At 38.4% G+C, this 26350-nt stretch overlaps 2 protein-coding genes across 3 annotated transcripts; both read left to right on the forward strand.

Annotated features, from left to right (window-relative positions):
- Positions 1 to 563: 563 nt before the first annotated feature.
- On the forward strand, positions 564 to 21995 carry gramd2b (GRAM domain containing 2B). 2 transcript variants are annotated; one of them, XM_083979039.1, is made up of 14 exons: positions 564 to 700; positions 9125 to 9232; positions 10201 to 10288; positions 12972 to 13041; positions 13859 to 13962; positions 14670 to 14765; positions 14907 to 14978; positions 15403 to 15492; positions 16558 to 16669; positions 18211 to 18420; positions 19431 to 19506; positions 20377 to 20481; positions 20604 to 20685; positions 21828 to 21995. In XM_083979039.1, exons 1-14 carry the CDS (start codon positions 585 to 587, stop codon positions 21867 to 21869), a joined length of 1371 nt encoding a protein of 456 aa, XP_083835165.1. In that variant the 5' UTR covers positions 564 to 584; the 3' UTR covers positions 21870 to 21995. The 2 variants fall into 2 exon arrangements, with proteins under 2 accessions (XP_083835165.1, XP_083835166.1); XM_083979040.1 differs by lacking the exon at positions 564 to 700 and adding an exon at positions 5214 to 5425.
- Positions 21996 to 24028: 2033 nt separating this feature from the next.
- On the forward strand, positions 24029 to 25764 carry LOC310991383 (uncharacterized protein). Its single transcript, XM_083979081.1, has 4 exons — positions 24029 to 24088; positions 24515 to 24623; positions 25263 to 25447; positions 25570 to 25764. Exons 1-4 carry the CDS (start codon positions 24054 to 24056, stop codon positions 25613 to 25615), a joined length of 375 nt encoding a protein of 124 aa, XP_083835207.1. The 5' UTR covers positions 24029 to 24053; the 3' UTR covers positions 25616 to 25764.
- The last annotated feature ends 586 nt before the right edge of the window (positions 25765 to 26350 follow it).

A 26350-nucleotide genomic window follows, 5' to 3' on the forward strand; every position in this document is an offset into this window, starting at 1 on the left:
TAAATTGCACAATGATTGATTTATAGTTATATCTTTTTTGTTTCAACTATGTTATTGCTTCTATAATTCAGATTTGAGATGTTTTATGCTTTGTGCTCATGAATTCTTTTCTCTATCCATTTTATTTGTTCGGTGCTTAAGTTGTTGGCGTTCTTTGTGTCTCTGACTGTAAATAATGTGAATCAAAATGTCAGAAAACACAAATTCAGTGAGTAAAACCAATAGAAAACAGGTGTTACAGGTTGACCAGAGGGGGGCGCTGCTGCTGCTGTTTAAACATCCTCTGGACCAGACACCAGACAAACATATGTATTTGTCCCATATCTTCTCTCCAAATGTACAAATTTGTTGCGGTTTAAGTGCAAAACAGAGAGTTTGTCAATGGCTGAGGAGATAAGAGATGTAGGACAGAGAGGGGGGGAACAGGGGGGGTCGACACACTGTACTGACAGCAGAGCAAACAAACACACACTGTACACACACACACACACGGGTTAGGAGGCGTGTCCTCACCAAGTTTATATTGGAGTCAAAGACACAACAGCTGCTGCACAACTTCACAACATGAACCAGGAGCGACCGTGATGATCTGTGATTGTGTGGTCGCCATGGAGATCTACGGGTACGACGACGTGTACGCTTTTAAAAGACGAAGCACGATGTCCAAACCGTCTGTGTACCACGCAGTAGGACGCCACAGGTAAGAAGAATACGGCGAGACACAGAGTACGGTGGCCCTGTGGGGTCAAAATACTGAGGCTAAATGTGCTACACGACAGGAAGTGTTTCTGTTTCTGGGGACACGATAAAGCAAGGGACCGGCGGTCTGGGGCCTTTAGTTGTTCTTCTTCTGGACTCTAGAAGTTGTGCAGACAGCTTCCTGTTAGTGGGTTTGACAATAAACTGAGTTTGTTTGGTTTATTAGAACATCAATATCACATGATTCACATGGTATTGATCACATTGATCATGTTAGCTTAGCATTAGACTCGGATGTATTATAGAGAGCCTAAGCGGAAGCGAAACTCACCATGGGACCTCAATTCAGAAAAAATCTCCATGTTAGTGAATGAGAGTCAACATTTTATTTCATGATCCGATTGAATATAAAAATATCTGATAAAAATCAGCAGTAGCAGAATGTATTTAGTGTGCAGACCGCTCTACAGACTACAGTACAGTTGGAGTAGCTGACATGGGAAAGGGCGGCATTTGGTGTGTGATGTACCTACGCCACCTGTAGTCTTTCTGGTTACGGATTTTTCTGAATTTTATTTTACAATAATTTTACAACAACCTGACGATTTTTCGGCATGAAACACGATTTTAAAATAGGAAGAGGTCAGATATTGAGGTCCCATGGCGAGCATTACTTCCTGCTTCTGCTTCAGCTCTATATATTATCTTATAAAAAGATCCATGATTAGACTCTATCCTGGTCCGTCACTTTATTGTGTCCTCCAGAAACTGTTGTTTGTTTTTTGACAAAATGATGAAGCTGTTTTCTGAGTTTGTAGCACGTTTGTGAAGCTGCAGAGATTTGACCCCTCAGGGCCACCGTACTCATGTTCCACAAAACAAAAAGTGTCCTTGCAACTTCCTGTAAGTGGTTTGTTTAAGAATGTGTTAATATAGGTTTGTGCAAAGTGAAATACTCAAAACAGTACGTGACGAAGTCACATTTACATCTGTAAATGGTGGATTTTTATTAGGCTTCATGTCTTAGACTGAGAGTTTCTTTACCAAACCAAACCAAAAAACCAAAAACATGACACGATATGTTCTACCTCAAGAATTCACTCTTTATAAAGAAGATCTGCCGAGAAATATGATATAAACAAAAGAAGAGAATGAAAATGATCGTCTTTAGTGGATAAAACATTATTGTTCCTTCACTCACCCACACAAACACACACATTTTCTTTGTTGTGACCTGAAGCAAACACATTTACACATCTGTAATCATGATGTTTGGTTCAAAACGTCACAGAGCTGAGCCACAGTGAGAAAAATCTGCCGTTCATTCAGTTCATGTTTGTGTTTCAAAGTGCGTCCGTCCTCTATTTACACAACACAACACACAGGACACACACACATTCATATGGTACAAATGTACAGACTGAATCTGAATGTGAATCAGTCCGAGCAGATCACAGCTGGATGTGGTTACATGAAATATTAATTATTGAATTGTTGTTTAAACACAAACGAAGCAGGACGGACGTTAAAAAGAAAAGATAAAAACCAAAAACAATAATTAGTATAAGATAAAATAAGAAAAAAAGAAATAAACCAATGCAGTATGTACAGGATGGAAACTCACTGAATTAAAAAAAAAAAGTAAAAAGAAAAATAAATCAGGAAGCACAAAAAACACACACATAAAATCACCAAAAATAGCCATTAATTTGATCACGTGATTACAACATATAGAAAATATCTCATTTATTTACTACTAAATATTCTATTTTAATCGAAAGACAACTCGTCTGTTCAACCAGTGAAATCTACAGTATAATATATTGATCTGTGAGATGTAGTTGTGTTGATTGGTCGGTGTCAGACCGAGCCATGCTACCAGTTTCCCTCTAATTACAGTGTTTATGCTAAGCTAAGCTAAGATAGTCTTATTCCAGCTCTGTATGTTACAATACACACTGAGAACCAGGAGGAGACGACAGACTCAACAACATGTTGACCCAGTAACCTACAGCTGCTATCAGTGCACTCAGATTAGACACACACACGCACACAGTCACGTGACCTCAGTCAGTCTCAATCTAAACATCTGTAAATGCAAAAGTCAATATTTTCTCTCCAGATGTTTCTGCAGCTTCACTGTCACTGATTCAATTCGACCTCGTTACTCCTGAATAATGAATCAGACTGATGTAATTTTAATTTAGGGCTGCAACTAACCATTATTTTCGTTATCAATTCAACTATCAATTATTTAAACGATTAATTGATTAATAAAATGTTGAAAAATATCAATCAGTGTTTCTCAAACCACCAGACGACGTCCTCAAATGTCTTGTTTTGTCCACAAACCAAAGAGAGACTCAGTTTATTGTCATAACGGAACAAAGACACGAAAGATATTCACATTTAAGAAGCTGAAATCTGAGAATTTTGACTTTTTTTTTTCAAAAAACTATTCAAACCAATTCTTTGATTATGAAAATAGTTGACGATTAGGTTCAGGTTACTTTATTGATACCCATGGGTAAACTAGTTTTGCAGTCGAGAGTCGAAAACAAGCAACACAAATCGAACAATCAAAATCAAAACAAGAAACAAATTAGACTTGACAGAAAGTGCTGCAATTCATGAAATAAATATAAAAGCATGAAATAAAAACAAATAATTAAAAACGCCAAGAGCAAATTTCCTACAGATATAGGTTAATAAATACAATTTAAAAATAAATAAAACAATGAGATAAAAAGTCAGTCTCTAAATAAAAAAAAAATAGATAATTTAATAGTCGATTATTGTGCGATTAATTGATTAATTGGTGCGGCTCTATTTTAATTAACTGCAGTTGTAGTTGTAGTTGTAGTTCTCAGCAGCGTCCAGCAGGCGGCCTCAGTGAGCCGCAGGTTAACTCACACACTCACACACACACACACACGCACACGCACACACGCACACACGCACACACACACACACACACACACACACACACACACACACACACTGAGGACGACAGAGTTAAACATGTAAGAAGAGATGAGACTGAAACACAAACCCAGTGAGTCTGTGTTTTCTCTGCCTGAGCCTCCTGCTCCGTCTTCACCTGCACTGTTACAAAAAATAATAAATAATAATCAACGTTTATATCAGGTTTATATCAGCAAACAGAAAAGAGATCGGGTGTCGCTGCTGCTGAGGGACGAGGATAAAGAAGAAATGAATGAACAAAAAGGAGGAGAGAGAAGAGTTTTGTTCCTGTGTAAACTGAACCGCTCAGACAGACAGAGAGACTTATGGGAAAACACCGTGTTCCCACTAACACTGAACGTCTCATCGCACCGATGTGGTCCGTTCGTACAGAGCAGCGTTCCCATGCACGCGTCCTGGAAAATCTGGAAAACCTGGGAAATGGTTGACCAATTTTCCAGTCAGGAATGGTAAACACATGGAAAATTAGAAAAAAAGTTGTCCTCCACATCATGACATCAGCTACCAGAGCTCTATTTGACTTTTTCAGAAAAAACAAACATGTTTGTGCTGTTCTATGATAAATTTGTTATAATTTCTAAGTATTTAAGAGATTATTTCATTAGTTAGAGCCGTAAATTGCACATCTTTAAATCAGATTTCTGGGAGAGAGAATGAGAGAGAGGAATAAACATAGAAACAAACTGATTAAATGTACAAAATAAAGTACCATTGTCGAAAAGAACACTTCTCCAAAGCATGAATGGGACAGGGGATGAATCAGTGAATGGCTTAAAAACTAGCTAACGTCTGTCAGGAAAAAGTCCTGGAAAACACAGCAAAAACTCAAATTCTTGTCAAAACGTCTCATTTCTAGTCAAAACTAATCTCTTTCCACTTAAAATAAGACTCATAACCTAAAAATTAACTTGTTTTTAGATCATTTTCACTTGTTTCAAACTAATTTTCAATAAGTAGAAAAATCTGCCAGTGAAAGCTGTTTTTTTGTGCTTGTAATAAGAAAGAAAAACTTGCTCCATTGTCACATTTTTCTACTTATTTCAAGTGAAAATCTGCTTGAAAAAAGTAAAAAGTGTCTAAAAACAAGCTGCTTTTTAATGTAATGAGTCTTATTTTAAGTAGAATTAGATTTGTTTTGACTAGAAAATACATTTTGACTAGAAATAAGACAAATATTCTTGGTAAGATTTTGAGTTTTTGCAGTGAAGTCCTGGAAAACGATTTCAAGAAAAGAGTGGGAACCCAACACTGACAGAGGCAAGTGAAGGCAACACGACAGGACAAGAGGAGAGAAAAGAAAAGAAGCCAGCAGCAAAAATGAAACTTTACTCCTCAAACAAAGCTGCACAACATGTCACCACCGATCAAAGGTTTGAATACAGAGAGGCACACACACACACACACACACACACACACACACACACACACCACCCTGTCCTTCGGGCCGTCTGATTGGCCGTGACATGTGAAACCAGGAGAAACCAGTGGACGGACAGTAGGACACTCCCACAGGCAGGTGAAGGCAGCAGCTCAGGACCAGGCTGCAGCGTCTCGGTTCTCACGCCGGCTCAGGAGGACGAATACGAGGAGGAGGAGGAAGAAGAGGAGGAGGAAGAGGACGAAGAGGAAGAGGAGGGTTATAGAGTAAAATGACAGAACAGAGCGCGAGCCAACAGACGTCCCAGGAAGACGGCAGGAAGAACAGCAGAAGAGCAGCGAAGCACGAGGAGAGAGACTATCAGTGAGTTACTGAGCACAGAGACAGACAGAGAAACTGGTGATGAGTTCACTGGTGTCGGGAAAAATGTGTTTTTTTCTTTTCAGGAGCAGTTGTAAAGTTGTGCAGTCTGGTTATGTGTGTATTTGTTTGTGTGAAGACGTTGAGTGTGGACAATAATCCTGATTTGACCTCGACTGATTCACCAGTTGAAATGAGCTCAGCAGAGATAACACAGTGACCTTTAACCTCTGTGAGATGTGTTTAAGGTCCTTTACAAACTGACAGATTCATTTTATACACTGGAATAATCAAAGACTAATGTAAAAGACAATTAAGTTAAGTTAAAAGTTAAGTTAAGTTAAAAGTTAAGTTAAGTAGGCTACTTGATAGTCAGACAGAAACCTCCTACTTGTCCATCAGAGATCATTATACTTTTACCAACAATAGAAACCAGCTGCTGTTTCAAATCAAACCAACAACCAACATAAACTAAAACATTTAAATTTAGCTTGTGCTTTAACGTGGTTCAGTGTTAAACTAGCATATTTCCTCTTTTTTTTGATCAAAAGTAGTTCCTAACATCACTTTTCCTGCTAACAGTTGCCATGGTAACACTGAGTTGAATGCATGAAGGTAAAAAAAACTAAAACAAAAAACAAGTAGTGAAATGCTGCACAAATAATGTGGTCAACAACACGTCTCATCATGATTAAAAACCTCATGTAAAGTATTATCAAACATACATTATTTTCCGCATTATTTGTTAAATTGTCTAAAAACAACCAGACACATTAGATCAAGAGTTTACAACTATACTTTCTAATCAGTGCTGCACAATTTATCACAATGTGGCCAAAACATCCAAACTGCCTTTTTTTTCTAATCAAAGTAGAATGTGTTGTGTTGCTATGGAGACGCCTGTTGAATCTACTTTACACATGCATGCTGGTTTTTGAAATTAACTTTTTTTTTAATCAAGTTTTAAGCCAAATTCTTACAAGAGGTAAATTCGTGCTAAACCGCTGATGACCCAAATGTTGAACTATCCCTTTAAGTTAAATAGACAATCTTCTTGTGTCCACTAAGACATGCACCAGAGGATCACTAATTAGCTTCAGTTCATTGTGTCAATCAGCTGAAAAACCTCCTAAGGCTCCAATAAACAAAGGTAACAGTCAGACGTCGCCTTCAGGCTCTTTGTGTTTCCATTTAGTGATGAAAACGTTGTAAATTAATAAAACTAATTTCCATTTCACAAACCAACCACAAACTGAACTCCTGCTACATGAAGAGCAACAGCAGTTTCTCCTCACACAGAGAAAAATAGAAATACGGAAATGTACTCAAAAGGGTAAAAACCCTTGTCGCTCCAGGCCTTTAAAGCAGAAGTGAGTGATATATTTGTGTTAATATAAGTCTTAAATAGTTCTATCTTCCGACAGCAATCACTTACATAGAGTGTTTGGTCTGAAACACGGGTCTGTCAGTCACTCTGCTCTGCTGTAAGCCGAGGAGAAAACATTTATCGTATCCTACAGTTTTTATCCAATGAGGAGAGAGAACGGCATGCAGGGCTGTGTGTGCAGCCAAGGGACGCCGTGAATGTGGCGACGTAGGGACGAGGACTGTTATGGTGCGTTCAAGGAAACTCGTATTTTTCCGACCGTGAAGTGGTACCAGTTCGATCTGGTACGAGTTCACCGGTCGGAAGTTACGAGTGGCCGTTATAGTGACTTTCACAGGTAAAACAGGTCGGAAAAACACGAGTGGGTTGCCTGGAACGCTACAAAGTCGTAAGTTGTGACTTGAAGCTGTAATTTACGATTTCAAAAGCCTGCCTGGAACGCAGCATTAGCCAAAACGACCGGATCACTCACTTCTGCTTTAAGTTAAGTAGGCTACTTGATAGTCAGACAGAAACCTCCTACTTGTCCATCAGAGATCATTACTATCATATACTTTTACATTAACATAAGTAAATAGAATAAATCACCAACAACAGGAATCAGCTGCAGTTTCAAATCAAACCAATATAAACTAAAACATTTAAATTCACCTTGTGCTTTAATGTGGTTCAGTGTTAAACTAGTGTTTCTATAATCTGCAAGTTTAACATCACATTAATATTTCCTCTTTTTTGGTCAAAAGTAGTTCCTAACGTCACTTTTCCTGCTAACAGTTGTCCAGGCTGGTAACACCGATTTGAATGCATGAAGGTAAAAAAACAACAAAACAAAACAAAAAAACAAGTTGTGAGATGCTGCACAAATAATGTGGTCAGCAACACATGTCATCATGATTAAACACCTCATGTAAAGTGTATTAATATCATACATTTTATTTTCCATGTTAAATATTCTAAAAACAACCAGTCACATTAGATCAAGAGTTTACAACTAATTTCTAATGAGTGCTGCACAATTTATCACAATGCACATTCACCACGCTATGAGATAATAACACAACGTTACCACACAGAGTTGTTTTAGAGGGAAATTCATGCAAAACCAGCTGATGCGTGTTGCCTTCAGGGACAGTTTTTCATCAACGGTCTCTGTATTTCCCTCTAAAACAACTCTGTCTGGTAACGTTGTGTTATTGTCTCATATCGTGGTGAATGTGCAGGTCACAACTTGTCCACCAGAGCGTTGTGGAGTTGTTGGATTGTGTATTTGATGAGTTTGATGAGGGAAACCAAGAAATCCCATGAGCCTCCGTAGCGTAGCTCTGAGCAGCTCACCGTTCTGCTCCGCCGTTCTAAAAATAGCTTGCACCGACAATTAAAGGTAACAAACCTACTGCTATGACTATATATGGCAATGGGCCAATTTGACAAAATGTTGAACTACAGTATCCCTTTAAGTTAAATAGACAATCTTCTTGTGTCCACTAAGACATGCACCAGAATCACTAATTAGCTTCAGTTCATTGTGTCAATCAGCTGAAAAACCTCCTAAGGCTCCAATAAACAAAGGTAACAGTCAGACGTCGCCTTCAGGCTCTTTGTGTTTCCAGTTAGTGATGAAAACGTTGTAAATTAATAAAACTAATTTCCATTTCACAAACCAACCACAAACTGAACTCCTGCTACATGAAGAGCAACGGCAGTTTCTCCTCACACAGAGAAAAATAGAAATACGGAAATGTACTCAAAAGGGTAAAAACCCTTGTCGCTCCAGGCCTTTAACCTTTTTTAGAGACAATTTTGTACCCGTTGGTGCCGGTACATTTTTGTACCTTTTCAAAATGTACCAGTTTAAGTACAGTAGTATTGTGCACCTAGCATCTAAAGGGTATAATAGGTGCACAATTGTACTTGTACAATATATACTTGTACTACTTGTACTTGTACATATATACCCTGGGTATATATGTAAGCGTTGTGTGTGTTTGCTCTGCGACCTGCCCTGAGCGAGGAAAGATCCCACAACCTCCTGCACCGCTCCTGCTTTCTCTGATAATGTACCTTTAGGGGGTAAATATGTGTACCATAGGAGTACATACTGTATGTACCTTTTGCCATTCTGGAACATTTATGTGCCTTTTCTACCCCCAAAAGGTACACATAGGTACTCTAGAGTACAATAATTGGCGCTACAGTAGGACAGAACTGTACCTTTAAGTACAGAAATGTCCCCCTTCTGTAGCCCTATGTTTCTCTGTGCAGGCTGATGTAGACTGATAGTTATCTAACGGAGCGTCCTGTCCTGTCTCGTCCAGCTCAGATCTGGAGAACGCGGCTGAGGAGCGCCTGAGGAATGGGAGGACGGTGATGGAGGCTGCAGACCAACGGGAGGCGCCGGGCCGCAGGAAGCCGGCCTTAGTCAGGTAAACAACCACACATGGTACATAAATACCTACTGTAGGAGTGCAGGGCAGGTTTATTAATGCCTCTGGGTTCATATCTATAATAATATTTAGGATAATGAACAAGAAATGAAGGTGCCATTATACTAAATGATTCGTTTTGTCACATTACTTCAGTCACAATCCGATATTATTGTGATTTTAAACATTGTGTAATAACCTCATTGTGTAAATATGTAAGTATTACAGGAACTTATTGTAATACACTGGGACACATAATAAAAGGTACTGATTAAAGTAATATTAAAGTGCCAAAAATCCTATTTACAATCCACATTATAAAATATTGATAATTGGCGTCCATGTATTGATACAATATTGCCACAAAATGTGCTGTTTAAGTTTGGATGAACTCTTTAACTCTTGCTTTTAGTGTTTATTAAACTCATAACTCTAACTTTTACTTTTTACTTCAGTCACAATCTGATATTAGTGTGATTTTAAACATTGTGTAACAACCTCATTGTGTAAATATAAGTATTACAGTTACAGTTAGTTATTAATACACTGGGACACAGTCATAATAAAAGGTACTGTAATATTAAAGTGCCAAAAATCCTATTTACAATCCACATCATAAAAGATGAATAATTGGCGCTGTCCATGCACTGATACAATATTGCCACAAAATATCACAACACTATGCTGTTTAAGTTTGGATTAACTCTTTAACTCTCGCTTTAAGTAGTTTACAGAAAGACTTTGATGAACTTTTACAACAGAGACAAAGTAGAGTTGTTATCTAAAGTTCCAGTGTATAAGTCTTATATAAATACATCTGAATCAGAGTACAAAGGGTCAGAGGTCACAGACAGGAGCAATATAAGGATTTATATAATGTTGTATTAGTTGCATAACAAGTTAATTCCTCCTCTGTGTGTGTGTGTGTGTGTGTGTGTGTGTGTGTGTATTGATCGTGTGGTCCGCAGGTCAAAGACCTTCGACCACTCTCTGCTGACTCAGGTCCAGCCCGACTCGGACTCTAAGATAGAGAGGAAGAAGTCTCACTACAGCCAGGTGAGTCCATGTTAGAATATAATATATTATATATCACACCTGTAAACAAGACAGCGTGGAGTTTTGTTTTTCCAGCTGTGTGAGATCACACGTCATCTCTCCCTGCTGATTGGCTCGTTTCCAACATGTTATCTCACTGACACGGTCACAGTGTTGTGTGTCTGAGACCGAGGAGACGCTGCACTCCCGTCAGTCAGTCACTATAGCGACTTTCGCTATTTCTCAACTACAAAAAGATCAAAGTGTTTATTAACCACACAAAATAGGTTAACTTAACTCATAATAAAGTGTACAAACTAAAGCAAACGGAACAGAAAATAGCGAAAATATAGCGGTCGACAAAAAGTACGGCAACCCCCTCTCTCTCTGAAACAAAGGAAAAGCAACAGGTGAACATGTGAAGTGCTAAACTCCGCCCATTATAACGTGACCTGCTACTAAAAATAACAATCTAAATCATACTCCAAAATAAACAACACCAAGACAACCCTTAACCTTAACTTTCAGCTAATTCGGGTGCATTCACATGTGTTTTTTTCTACAATGTTTATTAATGTGCATTGTCCCTTTTCAAATAAACCAAACTGAAACTGAAACTAACAGAAAACCCAATTCATGGCTCCTACAGTCACTTATATTAGTAATTAATATGAGTTATTAAAATCCTGTATTGGTCTGTCAGGTGACGTTCACAGTCTGTGGGAGATTACACAGTTCCTAACGGCAGCAGGAACTGTAGCCAGAACAAAGCAGTTAGCTGAAAATGATGGAATATTTAAATTATGGCCTGAATGCTTTTGGACAAAGCTGTTGTTACTCATTCTTGTGGGAATTTCGAAAACTGAGTACACAACAAACAAGATGAGCGTCTATTACACTTGCAAGTGGACGTTCCTGAGCAGCAACAGCCACAGTCACCTGAATGGGAAGGGTTACACTCTGAGGTTTCTGCTAAACACACAGTAGGTTTTACAACCTTGAACAGATCATATCAAGAAAGCGTAAAGAAAGTGTATTCCCCAATATATTCATATTCAAAAAATAGTTCCAGTGCAAAAAATAGTGATAAATATGAGACATGGTCAACACCTGTAGATATCTTCTATCATACAGGATTTACAGAATGTGACTGTGATAATACTTTTAAAAGACATACACACAGTGATCACTTCATAATGCTCTGCTTAAGTAAACATCCAAATCATGCATCATGTTACCTGTATCTTACAGGGTTTACACCACATCAACCAAACTGCTGCAGATAGGCTACAACAACACAAACACAAAGAAGTTTCCAAAAACCAACTCATTCAACCAACAACAAGTCAACAACTTCTCACTGTGGAGACACTGCAGCTTATAGACAGAAATATAGCAATATAGTGCAACCTTAAAAAAAAAACACAAGTGCAACAACACTGCAATTGTTTCTGTGCAAGGCCTGCCTGCACATGCATCCTTTTTTTTTGCAATTCATTTAAATCATGTAGCTATTGAATTGAATTGTGCGGTTTTTAGTTATTTAACATACAAAGACAATAAAAAAGCATTAAATTGTATTTTAATCACATACGCGTTGGTGAATAACAACACAAATAGAGAGGCAAGGCCTACCTCACATCACGGTCTTCTTTATCCTCCACAACATCTGTAACGAGTTCACCCGTTGTCTCATCCTCGGTTCACTTCTCAACTCTCGCGATACTTGACACCAGGTAGAAAGTAGCTCATTTAGCTCAGGTGCTAACAAGCTAACAACAACTCTTCGGGGCTGTGACAGAACAGGTAACGTGTTGTGTGTTCAGGTGGAGATGGAGGTGGGGCAGGTGGACAGGTAGGTGTCCAGGTGAGGAGGGGGTGAGGGGGCTGTGGTGGTTCTCGTTGTCCAGGTGAAATCACGTTAACGACCGCGATACTTTACTCTCCTCCTCCTCCGCAGCATCCGCAGCTAACGGCAGGTAACGGAACCTCCGATATAAACACATACAGAGCAAACACCGTCATAATATATATACTTTTATTTGTAAATAAAGTAAATTTGAATTAAAAAGTTCGCATTTTAACCGAAACACGCAGTTAATTCACGTGTTTTATAAAGGTTTTTCAATGAAATTGGCTCACTGTTGACACAGAGTTTGAACGCCGTCTGAAACTACAGCAGCCACTGAAAAAGCCGAAATGCATCTTGGTTGTTGTAGTCCATTTTTTCCCCACCACTAGGCTTTACATTATAGGATATTTAGGAAGGATTGAATTAAATTAAAACATATGTAATATATAAAACTGAACAAAAGCTTGATCTTTACACAGTATTTTTGTCTGTTGACTGTCATTTCTCATATTTTCCTGTGTAATAGGCTATGTAAATATAGCCCAACACTACCTGTCCATCATCACTGTAATTTAATCGGCGTAGTTGTTGTGACTTGGGATCGATGTTTGAAATTAATATTTATGCTAAAACGCTTAAATTGGATCATAAATTGTATGCTAAGTAGACTGCTTCATGTTTATTTCATAATGAGGCCGACACTGATTGACAGCTTCAGTGGAAAAAACAAAAAATATATTCAGGCACTCAAAGCCTCCAAAGTGTGAGCATGTTGCACATCCTAACCGTGTGTGTGTGTGTGTGTGTGTGTGTGTGTGTGTGTGTGTGTGTGTGTGTGTGTGTGTGTTTCAGCTCTCCAAGACCAACTGCCAGTACCATAAAATATTCAAGGAGATCAGCAAAGAGGAGCAGCTCAGGCAGAGTGAGTCTTTCACCGTCACAACCATCGACTCCACCTTAAATACTGGATGAGGGATTAGATGATAAAGCTGAACACCTGATACCTGTGTGATCTTATTGTTAAACACTGGATAAACCATTTAAAGGGATAGTTCAACATTTTGGCAAATAATCCCTATAGTCATAGCCGTAGGTTTGTTACCTTTATTTGTCGGTGCAAGCTATTTTTAGAACGGCGCAGCAGAGCCGTGAGCTGCTCAGAGCTACGCTATGGAGGTAATAACAGAACGGTAATAACACAACGTTACCAGACAGAGTTGTTTTAGAGGTCAATTCATGCAAAACCGCTGATGCGCGTTGCCTTCTGGGACAGTTTTTCATCAAGCAGTCTCTGTATTTCCCTCTAAAACAACTCTGTCTGGTAACGTTGTGTTATTATCTCATAGCGTGGTGAATGTGCAGGTCACAACTTGTCCACCAGAGCGTTGTGGAGTTGTTGGATTGTGTATTTATTTGATAAGTTTGATGAGGGAAACCAAGAAATCCCATGAGCCTCCGTAGCGTAGCTCTGAGCAGCTCGCGGCTCTGCTCCGCCGTTCTAAAAATGGCTTACACCGACAATTAAAGGTAACAAACCTACTGCTATGACTATAGGGATTATGGCAATGGGCCAATTTGCCAAAATGTTGAACTATCCCTTCAAGGATCATGATAAAGTCTGCCAGCTGTTCTAAACTGATTCAACATCTTTTGCTTTTTGTTTTTTTTTAAATTAGAAATAAACCTCATAGGTATTTTATTATTTTTTTTAAATGTGTTTCATAACGTCTCTCTGTCAGGTTACACCTGCGCTCTGCAGAAAGACATCCTGTACCAGGGACGCATGTTCGTCTCCGACCACTGGATCTGCTTCCACTCCAAGGTGTTTGGCAAAGACACAAAGGTACCGACGGAGACCGAATGAAATGAAACCGGGTCACAGATCTGAATCTCTGTCCCCTCTCAGATTCCTTTGGTGCTGAATCCTCAGACTTTCTCACACTCGTCTCCTCTTTCCTCTTTTATACAACTGAAGCCTTGTTACATAACGAGGCCCAGTGTTATCAGACATTTTGAATTCTCATGTTATTTTAATGAACTTTTATTTTATTTTATCAGTCTGTTCTGTCCCAGTTCTTCTTTCCTTCTTCTTTTTTTTAGATTTTCTGGAAGAACATCCATCCTTTCATTAGCTGTTAACTCCTCAATCATGAATTTCCTCCGTTTATTATTGATTTTATTAATCATTTCTATTTATTGATGCTTCTTTGATTCTTATTTTCCTGTTTTCTGTGCTGTTTGATTATTTTGACTCTTGCAAACTTTGCAAAATTTTTAAGTACATAACTTTGAGCTGCAGATGTCACGAAAGATCTTCCACTTTAATAGTGATATTATGGATATATATTGACATAAAAAGGGCCTATTCTGATTGGCTGACAACGACCCCTTGTTACTAGAGCTACAGAGAGAAACTGAGATGTTTTTTAGATCTTAAGATTATGGATCAGCCCTTCAAAATAAAAGCACAGGAGAAAAAGAAGACAATGTTAAACTGAGCGACCCTGAGTGACGGTCTCTGTTCTTCTTCCTGCTCTCTGTCCGTCACAGATCGCCATCCCAGTGGTGTCGGTCATTCAGATCAAGAAAACCAAAACCGCCATCCTGGTGCCAAACGCTCTGGTGATCGCCACGGCAAACGACAGGGTGAGGGTTCTTCTTCTTTCTCTTCTTATTCAAACATAAAGGAATATAAATGTAATGTTGTAATTCATGTAGGTGCAGATTCTGTTTCCACATCAGCTCCGTCAGCATCAAACACAGTGTTTTTTGTTTTTTCTGTTGCAGTATGTCTTCGTGTCCCTCATGTCCAGAGACAACACCTACAAGTTCCTCATGTCCGTCTGTCTCCACCTGGAGGTAGGACACGTTTCTAACACATACGATATGATACAATACGATATACTAGGACACGATACAGACAGAAACGATAAGTTATGATATGGATATGATACGTTAGTTAATAACAGAGCTACAGTCAAAGTTTCATCTTGTCTCAGTTTCAGGCTCTGATGTTGGATGATACAGAAACAAACTTTATTAGTGACATTATTAAACATTAATGTAACGTCTATAGATAGATAGATAGATAGATAGATAGATAGATAGATAGATAGATAGATAGATAGATAGATAGATAGATAGATAGATAGATAGATAGATAGATAGATAGATAGATAGATAGATAGATAGATGGATAGGTAGGTAGGTAGGTAGGTAGGTAGATCATTCATGTTTAGTTTATGCAGTGAAGAACAACTGTGTCTGATTGTTTCATGTCCAGGAGAAGAGTCCGTGCAGCAGCCCCGTCCCGTCCTCAGCAGAGAACAGCTTCAGATGTCAGAGGTCACCGCTCACGCCTCGCTTTCCTATGGTGGGTCACGCACACACACACACACACACACACACACACACACACACACACACACACACATAACAACAATATGACAACAGTTTTGAGTGTATAAGCGTCTGTAAAACTGGTCAAAGTCACAGAGGTGTTGATGTGAGATGAGACTGAATGTTGCAGCATTCACCCACAGTTTGAATCAGGCGCTGGAGATGAATCAGCAGCGGTCACAAATACTTTAATTGAATGACAGCGATTGTATTTTTATTTTTTCCATATATTTTCAGTTTATCTATCTTTTTATATATTCTATATGTTTATATACAGTACATAGTGAAGTTTTGAAGAGTCTTGTTTACTGTCAGTGTAAAATCATCAACAGGTGACAAATCCAAAACTTTGAACCTGAATATTGTGATTTTTATAATAATATTAGATTATGACAGGGTTTTTTGCTTGTTTTTGATTGAAAATTTCTTATTTTGAACATGATAAAAATAAAATACCATAAAACAACACAACAGATAAACTCAAAACATGTTCAAAAAGGAGTGGGAAGAAGTTTAAACTCATCTAGTTCCAGCTCTTCTCCCTGTACAAGTTAAATGCTTCCCTGAATTTACTACTTTTAATAACTCACTTCATAATAATATTAATAATGATAGTAATAATATGCATATACATATATAACTGTCTTTATAGACAGGAAAAAGACAATGTACCAAACTATAACAAAACGTAATATATAGTTATATACAGTTGTATTTAATATATAGTATAATATATAGTTGGTTGCTGCTTTTGTTCTTTATCACTTAAATTCTTTGTATTGTCCCTTTATTTTAACTGTACTGCACTTTGGTCAACTTGGATTGTTTTTAAATGTGCTCTAAAAATAAACTTGACTGATTGATAAACAGAAAAGGACACAGTAACACTGAACATAAAAGGGTGAAGGAAAAAATATAAATAAATAGAAAATCATAGACCCCTCCTCCCCTCTTCATCCCTGTAAAACATTTTCCTTTAGAGTGTTTTGTCGCTGCTGAGACTCAGGAAGTGTGTGTATGTGTGTGTGTGTGTGTTCAGAGTTTCTCCGGTGACCTGATGGAGCTGGACGTGGCCGTGCGGCAGCGGCGGCAGGAGATGGAGGAGAGCAGCAGCTCCGACTCGCAGACGCCCGACTACGACAAGATGACAGGTAACTAACTCACTTCCTGTTTCGTTTTATTCTCCTGTTCTGTTTCTATTGTTCACGTTACTTCCTGGTTCTCCCTCGGTTCTTCCTCCTCTGGGCCTGTTCCCATGACGACGTCCTGGTAGCGTATTAGCGAAACTTCCCTTTGTGCAGATTTTGTTCTTTATTCACTGCAGCAGGATCACAGGGAGATACGGTGACACGATGCACAAACACAAAGGTCTCTCTTAGATTATTATTACAGTGGAAACAGCTTATAGTATCACATGGGTCCAGCACTGTAAGTGGTTGACTATTATAACCAGTTTTTTTTTTTTATTTCACTTCATTTTTTTATGCAGAACATCGTCTAAATGTCATTTGTAAAGCTTTTCAATGAGAACAATGTAAGGAAACGTTCAGCTTCAGCATTTACTGAACTTTATTTAATGTTTCAAACATGGTGCAGTCGTTTCAAATGCTTTTCCAGAGGCACTGTGCAAGTTTAATTACTGTGCAATTATAACTCAAATACTGTACACAATACAGCACAGTAATGTAGCTTACTGTGGTTAAAATACATATTCCATTAAGAGAAAATGACTTCCTTTTTCCAGCCATGATTTATGTGCTTGCTGCCCGGTGTCGACTCATTTACGTTAGCTATAGCAGCAGAAGCAGACATCCTGCAAGGAATCATGGGAGTAGGAAATAAAATAAATACACATAGTTTTTGAAATTGTTTTTGCACATGTTTTCATTCATAAAAACGACCAAAAATGAACACTACAAGTGGATTTCTTGATTACTATAAACAAATTATTTCAACAGCATTTGTATAGAAATGATTCTGTCCCGAGCCTTTTGATCACTATAAGATAAGATAAGATAAGAAGACTTTATTGTCCAGTGGTCTTAAAAACACAGTGGAAATTTGCCTTTGGCATCCTGGCAGTCAGCCAACAACAACAGCTGGACACATCCAGCACAGTAACAAATAAACACAAATAAACACATGAAATACAATAACACATGAAATACAACATTACAATATCATACAACATCTGCGGTTTCACTGTAGCTCAAAGTTCACCTGAAAATGCTCTGGTTCAAGATCTCTACTGCAGACGGCACAAATGACTTTTTGTACCCTGCTTTTTTAGCCAAGGGAACTCTGAGCCTCCTTCCTGATGGCATCAAAACAAATGCGGAGTTGAGAGGGTGGGTGGTGTCATTGTAAATCTGAATGGCTTTTTTGGCCATAGAACAATTGTATATTTCCTTGAGCTGAATTTGCTTGTCTCCTATTATCTTACTGGCCTGGTTAACTACCTGGGCCAACTTGTTCCTGTGTCTGACTGAGAGGTTCCCATACCAGGAGATGATATTAGCCGTTTCCACTGTACAATATAACCTTTATCTAACCAGGTTTGTTCCATTTAGATCAGAGATTTATTTTTGCAAGATCTTCCGTGTTGCAGAACCGGTCCAAACTGAACTAGAAACCAGATTCTGGTCCCGGTCCTGCTTCTCCAGTTTCTTCCTCTGTGTCTCCATCACTGCAGAGTTCCCCGTGGCTCCGTTCCTGGACACGTTGAAGCCAACGGACCGAGCGGCGCCGCCTCCCGATCACCAGGCCCAGCAGCACAAAGCCAAGGTCCAGCTGCAGAACCAGAACCAGAACCAGAACCAGAACCAGCAGCAGCAGAACCAGCAGCAGCAGCAGAACCAGCAGCAGAGCTCCGTCCACAAGCAGCACCAAGGACTTCGTCCCAGTATGAAAACTTTAAACCTCTGAGTGTGTGGACGTTTCACCGTCTCCTCCTGTTTGTCCTCCGTCTCCGTCTCTTTGTTTCTTGTTTGTTTTCATCTTAACATGTTGATTTAGAGCAGGAACCATTTTATTTACAACGATTTATTTATTTATTTACCACAAAACACAATTCACAACATAGAAATCAAACACGACATAAGTCAGACACACGGCCCCTCCCATCTTCACAGGAAATGTAATCATTCAATGTAATTATTTTTTATTCTGGGCAAATTGAAATCGTAGGCAACTGGACTAGTTGCCTACGATTCAATTTGCCCAGAAAAGAACAATGACCTGGATGAATGAGAATATCCATAGACATAATTTGAAAAATGAATAAATACATTTTTAAAATGTCTATTGTGCACTGTCTTCTGCCTCAAAAACATATAATACTGTGAACACAGACAAGATTGCACAGCACACACAACATACAAAAGCCTCAGACACCGCAGATGCTGCCAAAGACAGCTTTATATCTGTTAAACAGTGTAGATAAATAGTATAAATAAATAAGTAACTCCTAATTATCAATGGTTCAATGGGGGTGGGGGGTCAAAGTGCATAGTGTAAAACATCTGATCATTGATTTAGGAGAATAATGGATGATGGTACCAAGGATTTTCACACTTGCAGCGTATAAACATGTGAACACAAACACACACACACAAAGCAGGAGGAGGAGAAGTGATGGTTTAGGTTCGTCCAATCAGAAGGAGCTTTATAATTAGATGTACAGATAGTTTGTTTAACTGGTTTGAAGAACAGCTGATGGTTTCTATCTCTTCCTGTCTCGTTGTCATGTTGCATCTCTCTTGTTGTTGTTTTTTTCTCTTTTCTTTTTTCTTTGATGTTTTTCTGTTCAGTTCTTGTTTTCTGCCCTGACCTCGTCGTCCAGGTCACATGTTGACTTTGTGTGAGTTTAACATATTGATTATTGATTATTGGTGTGTGTGCTGTGCTGTGCAGACTCAGAGGTGATGATCGACAGCAGGAACCTGAAACCAGTTTCTCTCAACACGCTGCTGTTCATCTACCTCTTTCTGTGAGTTCACTCATTCATTTGTTACTTCATTCATCATTTAAATCATTCATTAGAGCATTTTCATTTACACTAGGGCTGCAACTAACGGTTATTTTCATTATTGATTAATCCATTGATTATTTAAACAATTAATTGATTAGTTATTTGGTCAATAAAATGTTAAAACATATCAATCTTTGTTTCTCAAACCACCAGACGACGTCTTCAAATGTCTTGTTTTGTCCACAAACCAAAGAGAGACTCAGTTTATTGTCATAAAGGAACAAAGACATGAGAGATGTTCACATTTAAGAATCTGAAATTAGAGAATTTGGACTTTTTTTTCTCAAAAAACGACTCAAGATGATCAAAATAGTTGACGATTAGGTTCAGGTTACTTTATTGATACCCAAGGGTAAACTAGTTTTGCAGTCGAGAGTTGAAACAAGCAACACAAATCGGACAATCAAAATCAAAACAAGACTTTTCTTTTTCTCCCTTTATTGTCATACTGTAAAGGAACAAAGAAACCAGAAATATTCACATTTAAGAAGCTGAAATCAGAGAATTTTTGATTTTCTTTCTTCAAAAATTATTCAAACTGATTATTTAAACTTAATTATTAAACGGATTATCAGATTATCAGAATAGTTGACGATTAATTTAACAATCGAGTATTGTTCGATTAATTGTTGCAGCTCTTAATTTACACACAAATTCAATTATTTATTTTATAGAATGACTATTTTCACTCCCTGGTTCTCTCTCTCTCTCTCTCTCTCTCTCTCTCTCTCTCTCTCTCACTCCTTCCATCATTGACTGGTTGTGTGTGTGTGTGTGTGTGTGTGTGTGTGTGTGTGTGTGTGTGTGTGTGTGTGTGTGTGTGTTGAGAGTGTGTGTCCTGGTGCTGTCCTCCTGTTACTTGGCCTTTAAGATCGTCTCGTTGGAGAAGACGCTGACGACGCTCGGCTCCGTCTCAGAGTTCAACCACAAAGAGTGAGTTGATTATTGTTTATAGTTGTTATTTACCTGTTTGTTTGTTTGTTTGTTTGTTTGTTTGTTTGTTTGTTTGGGAGGATTTTAAACAAGTCGTGTCTGTGGTTGTTTTGTTTGGTCAGAGGCGACTTCCTGCGAGGAGCCGACGTCAACACGGAGTTTTTCTCTGAACTTCTGACCATCAACCTGATGAAGCTGGAGAAGGTCAGTTCACACTCACTCTTCATCATCATCCTCTTCATCTTCATCTTCATCTTCATCTTCATCTTCATCACCATCATCTTCATCATCTTCATCTTCCTCAGTCTGGTGTTTGTGCTGCTGCTGCGCTGTGAGCTGTGTTCAGTGAAACCAGACGCTCGTCGCTGTTAATCAAACATTTATAGTCACTGATCAGTTCAGACGTCACTTTGTAAGAGGAGCCGAGTGTGTTACACAGTCACCTTCAAGCTGGTTAAAGGGATAGTTCAACATTTTGGCAAATTGGCCCGCATAGCCATAATCCCTATAGTCATAGCAGTAGGTTCATCACCTTTAATTGTCGGTGCAAGCTATTTTTAGAACGGCGGAGCAGAGCCGTGAGCTGCTCAGAGCTACGCTACGGAGGCTCATTATGGGATTTCTTGGTTTCCCTCATCAAACTCATCAAATACACAATCCAACAACTCCACAACGCTCTGGTGGACAAGTTGTGACCTGCACATTCACCACGTTATGAGATAATAACAGAACGTTACCAGACAGAGTTCTTTTAGAGGTAAATACAGAGACTGCTTGATGAAAAACTGTCCTTGAAGGCAACGCGCATCAGCGGTTTTGCATGAATTTACCTCTAAAACAACTCTGTCTGGTAACGTTGTGTTATTATCTCATAGCGTGGTGAATGTGCAGGTCACAACTTGTCCACCAGAGCGTTGTGGAGTTGTTGGATTGTGTATTTGATGAGTTTGATGAGGGAAACCAAGAAATCCCATAATGAGCCTCCATAGTGTAGCTCTGAGCAGCTCGCGGCTCTGCTCCGCCGTTCTAAAAACAGCTTGCACCGACAATTAAAGGTAACGAACCTACTGCTATGACTATATACTGTATATTGATGATTCTCAGACTATGCTTTATTTTTTAATTTAATTTTTATTTCATTTCATTTCATTTGGGTTATACCAGTAAACACATAATAAAAGGACAATAATAAGACAAATACAGGAGAAAAATAGAACTAATGATAAACTGAGGGAATTATAATGAATTGTAAATTTCATATATAAGAAACTTGTACCAGTGGCTGTAGATGATCCATGTTGATTATTATGGGATGTGACATTGCTACTGTACCATTGTCCCTGTAGGTTCAGAAGACTCTGCAGAAGCTGCTGGATGAAGCTTCATGAACGTTCAGGATGAAGAGTTTCATGTTTCTGTCTGAACCGACCGGAGGACGAGGAGGAGGAGGTGAAGACCGAGCCGGACCAGAACCAGAACCAGACCCAGAACCGGTCCACAGGTGTTTATGAGTGTTTGTCTAAACCTGGTGCAGGTCCCATCAGGTTCAGGTCTCATCGGGTCCACATGTGTGTAAATATAAAGAATATAGTTTATTACAGCAGAAGTTACACATGAACAACACAGACGTGTGTTACAGACTTTTAAAATAATGACGCACAAACACTTTAAATACTGTGACTGGACATCGTTTCACTTCCTGTTCTGATGGACTCACCTGTAGCCACACCCACCAGTGATGTCATCATGAGCTTTTCGACCTCAACGCATCAACCCAAACACAAATGTAACATATCAACATGTATCAATAAGTTACATATATGAAATATATGTACGTGTAAAATATAAACTTGTGTTAATATTATACAGGAAAGTTTCTTATATGGAAATAATGTAAGCCTGTGTTTGTTGATACTGTAGATATAAATTTATATCAAATTTAATCTGATCAAACTTTATTTATAGAGCACATTTAAAACAACCAGGTTTACCAAGTGCTGTACATTTAATATAATTCTGAATATATATGTAATATAAAATCAGTGTGATTATTATTTATCCCAGACTCTGACATGTCAGACATGTTTAATGAGAATTAATTAAGAGAGTGTAAAAAAAAAAAAAAGTTTTTTAATATATGTGTTATATGTGTATACATTTGCATAGATAAATCGAATCTATAATATTAGCACATCCATTTTTATGTAAAAATTCATCATGTAGAATTGTAGATCTTTTTTTAATGTATGTATTTTACTGCATTACAAACGTATATCTTCATATAGTCAGATGATAGTATATAACCTTATAGATGATGTCATATGTTACATTTCTGTGTGGGTTTCTCTTCAGCTCATCACATTGATGTTTGTGCTGCCTTCACTGTCACTGGTGATGTTAAACACAGGTGAAACTGTGTTAAATCGTCATGTAGGAACCTGAACACATCTTCTTCATCACTGCAGGTTTCTTTATTTTGCATTTTGAGGCCTTAAAAGTTAAAGTTTTATTGCATTTTTAAAAATATCAATGACAAAAGTTCAAATTTTCCACATTATAATGTTCTGGTCCAACATTTCAGACCCCTTTAGTAGATTTTCATGTTACTCTCTTGTGTTTTGTTGTTTTATTGTGTTCACATTTCTACAGGAAGTTGTTGTAACAACATATGAAACAACCTGGAGCCTAAATTAACTGGTCAGAGATCAGGGAACAAATTTAAATATTCTCAATGTGATTATTTGTGTTTATTTTCAGAGGCTTGTTCAGCAGCCAGCTCTCATTTGTCTGAGTTGTTCTTGAACGCACCCTGCTGCATTTCAAATACCGATTCAGATTCAGTGAATTTACAGAGTCAGTGAGTTTACACCATGTTGTTGACTGAATGAAATGAGAGCCTCCTGAGTTTATTATGATTATTGATGATAGACTTCATATCTGGTGGTAGTTCTGTGGTTCGGCCTCCAGGTGGCAGCAGAGTAAAGAGATTCATCCTGAACAGAGACTTCATGGACTGTTACAGAGACGAGCATCACTGTGATCCTGTAAATATAAGAATCTAACTCATTAAGTGATGTGATTTTATTTCCCTCTGTTAGGGAATAATTTTTTGTTTTGTTTTGTTTTAAATAAAGATTTATTTTTGCTGAAGTTTGTTTGTTTGTTTGTTTGCACTCTTTTTTTCCTTTTATTTTACTGTATGTTAAATTGCACTCACTTATCAACTGCATTTAATCACTGTTGTTTCAGAGCTTTTTAGTTTGTGCTGCATTCAGGTCACGTGGGAGTTTCCTAGCCCCGGTAGCCACTGCTAATCGGACTTGTTTACATAACTGTTACTTTAGTGCGTATGTTGCTAACGCTTATTTAATGTGAATGCAGCATTACATTTATTGAACAGAAACTTTAAATCCTCCCAGAAAGTCACTGGTCTGCAGCTTTTAAACACTGAAACTTTAACAAGAGCAGAGTAACACCTGACTGATTCACTACAGTCTCCACTTGTAATCCAACCCAAGACCCATGATGCATCAGTGGGGGGGTTTCTAGGGCGACTCTGACCGTCAACAAACATGGCTGAATCTGCAGGGAGCTCTCAACAACACGAGTGAGTATGTTTATAGATTATTATTAGTCAAAACAATGTTTTTCTTAACTCAGATCAGAAACAAGGAAGCAATTTATTTTTTTTAATCTGATGTAATTCTTTGAAATAGATAAATATCAGACCTACAAAATTTACCGATAAAGAATAAAATGAGTTTGCAAGGAAAATATAACTAACCATCGATGGAACAAAATACATTTTACCTCTTAACCTGTCAATGAGTAAATAAAGGGCTTTTGGGTCTATGTTTAAAATGAATGCTTTGTACTTTGGCTCAGTTCTCAGTTCATTTTGTCTGGAAACTTTAAGGACAAATGTTCAAAGTAAAATCTGAAACCAACCTCTGAAATGAGTGTAAAAATAAAAGTGACAGAGAAGATCAAAGGTCAAAATAAACAAACGGTCTCCTCATATTTCCTCCTGTAGTCGATCCTGTTCCCACATCCCGACGTTCTCGGCCCGACATCCCATGATCCCCAGACTGTACGTGATGCCATGGAAACAGGACATGAAGAACCAGAGGCTCCTGATGAAGGTATAGACACCAGGGCAGGAAACAAAGAGTCAGACTTCACTTCCTGTTGGGACAAAAAGGACAAGTCTCAATAACATGTTTAGGTTTAGTTCTGCACCATTTTATGAAGGACCTCCCTTTAGACTAGAGCATGCAAGTATTGTACTGCAAAGTTTAGAGATTGTAGATTTACAGTCAGAGGTTTAAAATGTCACATCAGTCAATGACATGTTCAAATGAAACCAAAAGGATTTCTAGTCTGATCATGAAGAGAGTGGAACTGAACCAATAAAAAAAACTGAACCTTGATCCAGTGAAACCAACAGATCCATTCAAAACATGTGGTTAGAAATCTTTCGAAAGCATTTTTTATAACTCTCTTTTCTAATTTGCACTTATAAATAAGATTTTGAGTCATTATCTTGTTGTTAATCGTAATGTTTTCAAATATAAACTCTGATTTTTGTTTAAATTGACACGACCACTTGTTTGTGTTGTGAGCAGACTCCAGATACATCTCCTTTAGTTAAATGTCTGATTATCAGCCTCAATGGATTTTATTTGACAAAAGGTGTACTTTTACTGAACAGCCACTAGATGATAGTATAATTTAAGGATTTTAGCACCTTCCCATTCAAGTCCATTTTAATTCTGTGTCAGAACGCAGCTCTAGCAGGGATTCCTGTGGATCCTCTTGAGGAGTCTTTGTGTTTCTGTGGACGGGAGCGTCTCTGCCACAGTCAGGACACCGACCACTGCTCTTCATCCTCCTCCTCCTCCTCCTCTTCTTCAGCTCCTCTAAACCAGACTGGATTGACATCTCACCACTCCTCCCACTTCTCCAGGTAAAACACCTCAGACAGAAGTTTTGTTGGGAAAATTCAAGTTTGTTTAGCCTACAGTCAGCAACTTATGGACAACTTGCTGTGGAGGCGACAACATCATTTCACTCTGTGTTTTCCTGCAGGTACAACAGCTCCGTGGTGACGATCAGACGTCTCTATGAAACCTGAAGACAGATCACACAGACATCAATAAACCCACCTGCTCTACAAGCTGAGAAATAACCTTTACAGTAGCTAATAGAATGAGGTGGATAGTCCTTCAGTCCAGTTTTCAAATGAATCAATCAATCACATTTTAATTAACAAGAGAAAGCTGGAAGCTATGAATAAAATAATAAAAAGTATAAATTAATAAATAAATTCGTTTTGGTGATAAAATTGTTCTTTTTGTCTAGTTATTGTGTATTTCCACAATTCTGCAATAAATATTAGTTTAGTTTGAGTCTAAATCTCAAGTTCTTGCTTTCACAAGAGCATATTGCATTTTAAAAGCGTCACCTGCAGAAGTCAAACCGGATGTAAACAAACGGAGAGACGTGTTCTCGCGAGACTTGGTTTTTGAGACGGCCAGGCGGCCAAACATACTTACAGATGACTTCCGCTTCATTCGTGGCTCTGGTAAGATGTAATTCAGTCTGTTCCATGGGTCCGTAGCTCCCTAAAAATGTCTCTGATTACTTATTTCTAAGACTGTGGAGGGAATCTGTCAACCAGTGATCTCGTTCACTTCTTCCGTGAACTGACTTGAAAAGTTTACCCGCCAGAAGATAAACGTCATTGAGGGCGGGGCTACTTTGATTGACAGATTGGTCACCGTGACAACAGCCGTTACAGTTTGAAACCGTTTTAACGTTAGCTTACCACTCGGAGACTCCTCGGCTCAACGGCTAAAAAAACAAAAAA

The sequence above is a fragment of the Trachurus trachurus genome (genome assembly GCF_905171665.1).
Source record: "Trachurus trachurus genome assembly, chromosome: 9".
In the NCBI taxonomy this organism is placed as follows: domain Eukaryota; kingdom Metazoa; phylum Chordata; class Actinopteri; order Carangiformes; family Carangidae; genus Trachurus; species Trachurus trachurus.